Raw genomic sequence first — 6,716 nt, forward strand, 5'->3', positions numbered from 1 at the left:
ATCAATAAATATATAAGCATGAATATGTAAGTATACATATATGCCATTATGATAACAGATATATAACTGTTGTACCAGAAGCGAGCGAGACACACCACAGAAAATAAGTTTTAAGTGGAGAATTTATTAGCCGGTGGCCATCGGGGTACGGCACCACAAATTAATGGCAAATGTGTTGGGGTGATGGCTTGGCTTATATAGGATATGGGGGTACAGAGTGGGGGGAAAAACAGGAACAAAGGTCCTGGCTGATCAAAAGATTCAGTCAGGTTATCGTACTAGTGGGATAATCTCATTTACATTCCTTGGTGGAGTCACGGAGTCCCAGGGATATCTCCCAGGAAGGGTCTGTCAAGTTATCTCTCAGTGGGATGGTCCTATCTATTGAGATTCCTTGGTGGAGTCATGGAGTCCCAGAGGGTTTGCTAAATGCCAAAGATATCTGAGTCCATTCTTTCTGGGGGGGCTTGTCAGTAGCTAGGGGTTACTCAGGGGTTCCTAATTTTCCTTGTATTACATAACTATAGCTTTTCAAATGCATTGGTTGTATCTCTTCATAATGTACCCTTTATAAGCATCATAAATGAAATATTTTCATTTGAAACCATCTTGGTAAGTGATCACTCTCTCAATGCCTTCAACATAATGTTGTCTCCAGCACATGTCTGCTTTCCCATAATTTGTCTAGTCCTACTGCTCTGCCCGTCTTAATTGTCTTTCATACCATTTCTCTCAGGAAATGTCATGTTAAGGAAGTAGCTCTGTGGTCATGTATGGTTGGAAGAATATTGAAGACTGATCTTTTCCATTTTAAGCAAGATTTGCAAAGCACTCTACAATTATCTGTTTATCCTCAAAACAATCCTTGAAGGTAGGTAGGTTTTATCTCCATTTTACAGATGAGGAGACTGAGGCAGATAGGTTAAATGACCTGCCAAGGGTCACACAGCTAGTGAGCAGCTGAGGCTGGATTTGAACTCAGGTCCAGAACTCTATTCACTACCTGTGTTAGCCATATTTGTTTTCATCCTTAAATGCTGTACAGTTCATTTGACTGAACTGAATCTCTTACCCAGCTTCCTGAAAACTTATTTTCCCCCATTGCTTCTTGCTGTTTTATGAGGTGATAATGCCTATTATCTTCTATTATCCTCCTCTGTAAGATTTTTATAGCCTGATATTATATCCTAAACTGATTTTGCCCTTGACTGATGTAACTTTCCATTTGATAAGGATCACGGGATCATAGATTTAGAGAAAGAAGGGACCTTAGTGGTCATTTAGTTTAACTCAATGATTTTACAGAGAGAAAACTGAGGCCCAGGAGGTTAAGTGACTTGACCAAGGTCACACAGTGTTAAGCAGCAGAGCTCAGATTTGAGTCCACTTCATCTCCAGCACTCATCACACTGTGTCCTGCCAAGTGTTGGCTGGCTAAGTTTCTTTCTAGGCTTTTTTGGTCTCTCATTATGTCAGGTGATTTGCATTGGTTATTTATTGATATTATTTGCAATAATTTTATTATTTATAATTAGTTAAAATAATATTGTATATTAAAAATATAATATATTAATTTATAATAATATCAATAAATATATCATAAACATATAATTAAACATGCATGAATATGTATATATGTCTATCTATATCTATCCATAAAAAGGTGTGCTGGAGCCAGCTGGGACTGGCTTTTAAGAACCAATTATTAAATTTTCACTATGAATATTTACACTTCTGAAACTGGCAAATGTTACAAATTATTCTTGTATTCATTGTCTGGACTTAAAATAATGAAAAACATTGATAATGCAGATTAGATTTAGAATATATTTTATACACACACACATTTAGAGAACCAATTGTTACTATACCTTTACCAGCACGTCTGTCTCTCTATCTGCCTGTCTGTCTGCCTGTCTATACATCCATCTTTCTATACTTTACTATTTACTACCTTTATGATCTTGTGTGAGTTACTTCATCTTTCTTTTGTCCTCAATTTTCTCATCTGGAGTGGTACTAGATGCTCATTAGGGATTAAAAAATCACTTTTTAACAGAATCATAAAGTAGTGACTCAGTCAAGCTGGTATAACTGGGTCCTGAATACTCTACTGGGTACTTTGTGAAAATAAAAAGGAAATTAAAAAAAATTACCATAGTATCAGGAGTGGTCGCCAATGGTAGTTACAAGGTGAGTTTCTTGAGGGTGGGACAGTGTTTTTGCCTTAATTTTTTCATTAGTTTTTTAAAAATAAAAAATGAATGAATACATTGAAAATGTTCCCTGTGTTTGACATTGTGGAGATCTCCAAATCTGTGTAATTAGAAATGTATTTCTATGTATTTAATTTATTTTTTAAAATTCTATTTTTAATTTATGGAATAAAACAAGCATTTGGTACAATAAAAAGATTATTACTAATGAAACTGTAAATACACTTATAGACAACATATTTAATTTCTGAAGATGAATTATTTCATGAGTCACCAAGATCAATGAATTTGTCACTTAGTGGCTATAAGAAGGATTCACAATCTGAAAATAACACTCATGTGTTAATGATTTGATAAATTTAAATTAGAGGATTAAGGAAAAACATCCTCCACTAAAATTCTACTTTGGTGCTCCCTCATTGTATGGAGAAGACTCTGGGTTGTTCAAGGCCTTACCAGTGGAGCCTACCAATTTAGACTGCCTTTGAGCATACCCCAGAAAGACTGTGTATCTATTCTCCAAAGATTAGGTTATAACTAAGTTTGGAAAAATTCAACATCCAAAGTTTGGCCACCAAGTAATAAGTTTTTGGCCTTAGCAATTCACGAAGACTGTATTTAAAGTTGTGAGAAATGGGAGTTTTGTTTCCACAGGATAGTGATAGCAGATTGTAAGTCAGGTGACTGGTTCTAATCAGAGCTGTGATCTAACAGAGACCAGGCTTCTGATCTGGTAAAAGGTTAGAGGCTTGTACTCATGCTTAATGAGCCGTTTGAGGAGGGCATGGTGTAAGCAGTCATGGGGTTGCTTCTGGCCAATGAAGAGCCAGGGTGGAAATTCTAATTGGGAGTCAACAAAAGGACTGGTATTTTTTCTGAGTCCTTGTGTACCAGCCCAACCACACAGCGAGCAAGACATGTCACAGAGTATAAGTTTTAATCGGAGAATTTATTAGCCGGCAGCCATCTAGGGCACAAGCAACCCAAATCAGAGTGGCCCCAAACAGAGCTCAGGGGCAGACTTTTATACCAAAATATTAATGGTTGAGCAAGCAAAAGGATACAGAAGCCAAGGTTCAGAGGTTAATTATTTCCTTAATTTTATGGGTCATGTCGCAAGGTCTGGGGAACGGGAACGAGGACTCTGAATGATGTCTTTAGTTGGCATAATTCTATCTATTGACATTACCTGGAACAGCCATGGGGCCCCAGGGACATCTGTCAAACGTTGACTGGTAAGGTCCAAGTTCATTCTCCCTTGTGCAATCTGCGGGGGGTTTTATCGGGAGCCGAGGGGCAACCTGTGTCTACTGACAAGGGCTGGCTGTCAATATTCAGCAATAACTGATTTCTCAAGTATCACACTTGTACTCTCCTATACTCTGTTCAGGGGAGGAACCCATTTATTCAGACTGAGTAAATGTAAAATATACTTAAAACCTTCCTGGCTTTTCAACGAGTATTGTTTATTCCTAGAGAGCGTAAGTATGTTTATAACAAAGTCATTTGGGGTAGTGTAAAAAGGACTCACATTGATGAAATGGTATATGCCACTACAAATTATCTCTCCCTTCTCAGATTTTTCTAGAGCCTTTTGGTAAGGTCTTTCCTTTGTCCTCATGTCTCATATCACATTTATTTACATTGGTATCAATTTCTTGGACACTACCAACTCCTTGAGTGCAGGAATGGTGCTTTCTTTTCATTCTGTAGCACATGAATATAGTAGGTACCTAATAAATGTTTGTAATGGGATTGGAGAAACTCCATACCTCGTTGCAAAATTGGGTAAGGGAAGGGGTTCAGAGGAAGGCAGTGACTTTTATGTGGTCCTATTTATTATTTGATTGCTGTTGTTTGTCCTTCATCTCAAAGAGGACCATGACATTAGGGAGGTGATGTCATGACATGCAAGTGAAGTGGATTTAAGTGAGGGAGGGCTATGCAACGTCACCAGCCTCACTTTCTCCTCTGGAGCCATTTGGGTCCAGTGGCCAGATACAGATCAGGATAACTGGAGATGGTCCAGGGTATAGTGGGGTACCTTGGCCTTTTCTAGCTAAGGTCTTTAACAGGTTTCAATTTGATTGAGGCAATACACAAATAGTGATTAAGACTAGGTAAGAAATGAGGCAGAGAATGACCTCTTTTACCTACCTAGTCAAAAAAAAATCAGTCTGCTAGGGGAAGACCCTCTGGGCTTCTGGCCAAAACAGAAGCAATTGCGATTTACATTCATTCTGAGCCCAAACAATGACACAAGCCAAAACAAGTGGGGCTTGGCCTGAGACCTATTGTTGGCCAAGCAATGAGAGCTAGAGTGATTTGAATTTAAGGCTTGGTCCTTAAGAAAGAAATCTACCACAAACCCCAGGATATCTTGGTCAGTTTCAGTGATCAAAATTTACATTCTTTCAGGCAGAGCACCCACAGGTAAGTTTATGACACCTATGTAGACAGAGGGAAGGAAAGGCAATGAAGGAAGGAAGAAAGAAAGAAGGAAAGAAAGAAAGAAAGAAAGAAAGAAAGAAAGAAAGAAAGAAAGAAAGAAAGAAAGACAGAAAGAAAGGAAGGAAGGAAGGAAGAAAAAAAATCACAATTATATTCTTTTGATGTATTATTTTATGAGTACTACTCCATATCAGCATGCTGGACAGGGGCAACAAGGAGGCTGTCTATTAAGAGACAGTTTTGAATGATTCAGGATCAAACAGAGTTGTACTCAATCAACAAGAATTTACATAAACATGTAAGTTTACTTTATGCCGGACACTATGCAAAGCACTGGAGATACAAAGAAAGGCATAAATGTAGTCATTGTTCTCAAGGCACTCACATGCTAATAGGGGAGATGACATGTAAACAACTACGTGCATTCAAGACATATAAAGGATCTTTGGAGAGAATCTCAGAGGGAAGGCATTAGCAGCCATGGGGACCAGGAAAAGCAGGCTGCAGAAGATGGAATTTCAGCTGAGTACTGAAGGATACCAGGGAAGTCAGGAGGGGGAGATGAAGACAGAAAGATGTGGAGTGGGGAAATGGCCTGCTCTGCACATGGAGCAGCAAGAAGCCCAGTGTTGCTAGATTGTAAAGTATGTAGAGGGAAGTAAAGTAAAAAGAGACTGGGAAGTTAGGAAAAGGCTGGTGATGAAGGGTTTTAAAAGTGAAACAGAGGGAGGCTCTGGAGTGGGGCATCGGTGCATCCTGGCCATGGCGCTAACAGGAACCACTCAGAGAGCGGAGTGATTGTCAACAACACAGAGAACATTCTAATGACGTACGATCATGTGGAGCTCTCCTTCAGTGACATGGATCACGTGACAGATGCCTTCAAAGGAACCAAGAAAGGCAGCCTGTATTTGACTCCTTACCGAGTTATTTCTCTGTCCAAGGGAAAGGACTCTATGCAGTCATTCACGATGCTGTTTTACCTAATTAAGGACTATGAGATCAAGCAGCCTGTGTTTGGTGCAAATTACATCAGAGGAACAGTGAAGGCTGAAGCAGGGGGTGGCTGCCAAGGATCAGCTGTATACAGATTGATCTTTGCAGCAGGGGGCGCCATCGAGTTTGGACAGCCAATGCCACAGGTAGCTTCCCAAGCCTCCAGAGGTGAAGCCCCCGATGGAGCTTATGGGTACTCTTACGTGTGCAATGGAATCTATGTTTTTCCTATGCCAGCTACCAATGGAACGTACCCAAACCTTCCAAGCTATCCCTCTGCGCCACCTCCACCTGAGTTTTATGCAGGACCTACCGTGATGGATGGGGCCATAGGGTACATGCAGTACATGCAGCCCTCACCACCTCTGTATCTTGAACCCATGGAGCCACTTGGTGGTAACCTTGATGTACCATCTACTCCTGTAACTGAAGCAAAAGCTGCTGCCAGCACCTGCTATGACCCTCTAAATCCCCATAATGTCTACATGCCCATGGACCAGCCTCCACCACCTCCATTCTACCCCCCAGAAGACAAGAAGACCCAGTAGATGTTCCTGCAGTCTCCTCATCACTCGCATGCTACCTTATTCCCCCAGGCCTGAGTTTGGAGTTGTTGGGGAGGCTTTTGTCAGACCTGGCCTTTCCAGTAACAGGCATGGAGAGAAGGGGAGTAGCCTGGGAGAGTTCCTGCTGACCTAGGGACATTGACACCTCCCCCTCCACCTTCATCAGTAGGACTTTCCACTTGAGTGGCCATTTCCATTTTACTTCTATTGCATTAACACAGTTTCCCATAAAGGAGGGGACTGTTCCTGATCAGCTCCTCGGCTCCAGCATTCTTATTTTTAAATTCATTTTGAACTATACTTGTGACTCCTCCCAGCCCAAATCAGAAGAAGTATCTTTGTCTCCCAGAGCTGGGAAGGTGGCTTGAACTCATCCCCCAAGGGTCCCCTTCCAGCCCCTACCCATACTCTGTCACCACCCTAATCTCTCTCCAATTGTGAAGTCTAGTCTGGGTTTCCAGTGTGACCATAGGATTGGGTGGTGGTA

General features: G+C 40.8%; 1 protein-coding gene across 1 annotated transcript; it reads left to right on the forward strand.

Moving 5' to 3' along the window:
• The first annotated feature begins 2,179 nt into the window (after window positions 1–2,179).
• On the forward strand, window positions 2,180–6,211 carry LOC118837310 (WW domain-binding protein 2-like). Its single transcript, XM_036744195.1, has 3 exons — window positions 2,180–2,193; window positions 4,635–4,649; window positions 5,443–6,211. Exons 1-3 carry the CDS (start codon window positions 2,180–2,182, stop codon window positions 6,209–6,211), a joined length of 798 nt encoding a protein of 265 aa, XP_036600090.1.
• Window positions 6,212–6,716: the final 505 nt, after the last annotated feature.

Source organism: Trichosurus vulpecula, chromosome 2 (genome assembly GCF_011100635.1).
Source record: "Trichosurus vulpecula isolate mTriVul1 chromosome 2, mTriVul1.pri, whole genome shotgun sequence".
Taxonomy (NCBI): Eukaryota; Metazoa; Chordata; class Mammalia; order Diprotodontia; family Phalangeridae; genus Trichosurus; species Trichosurus vulpecula.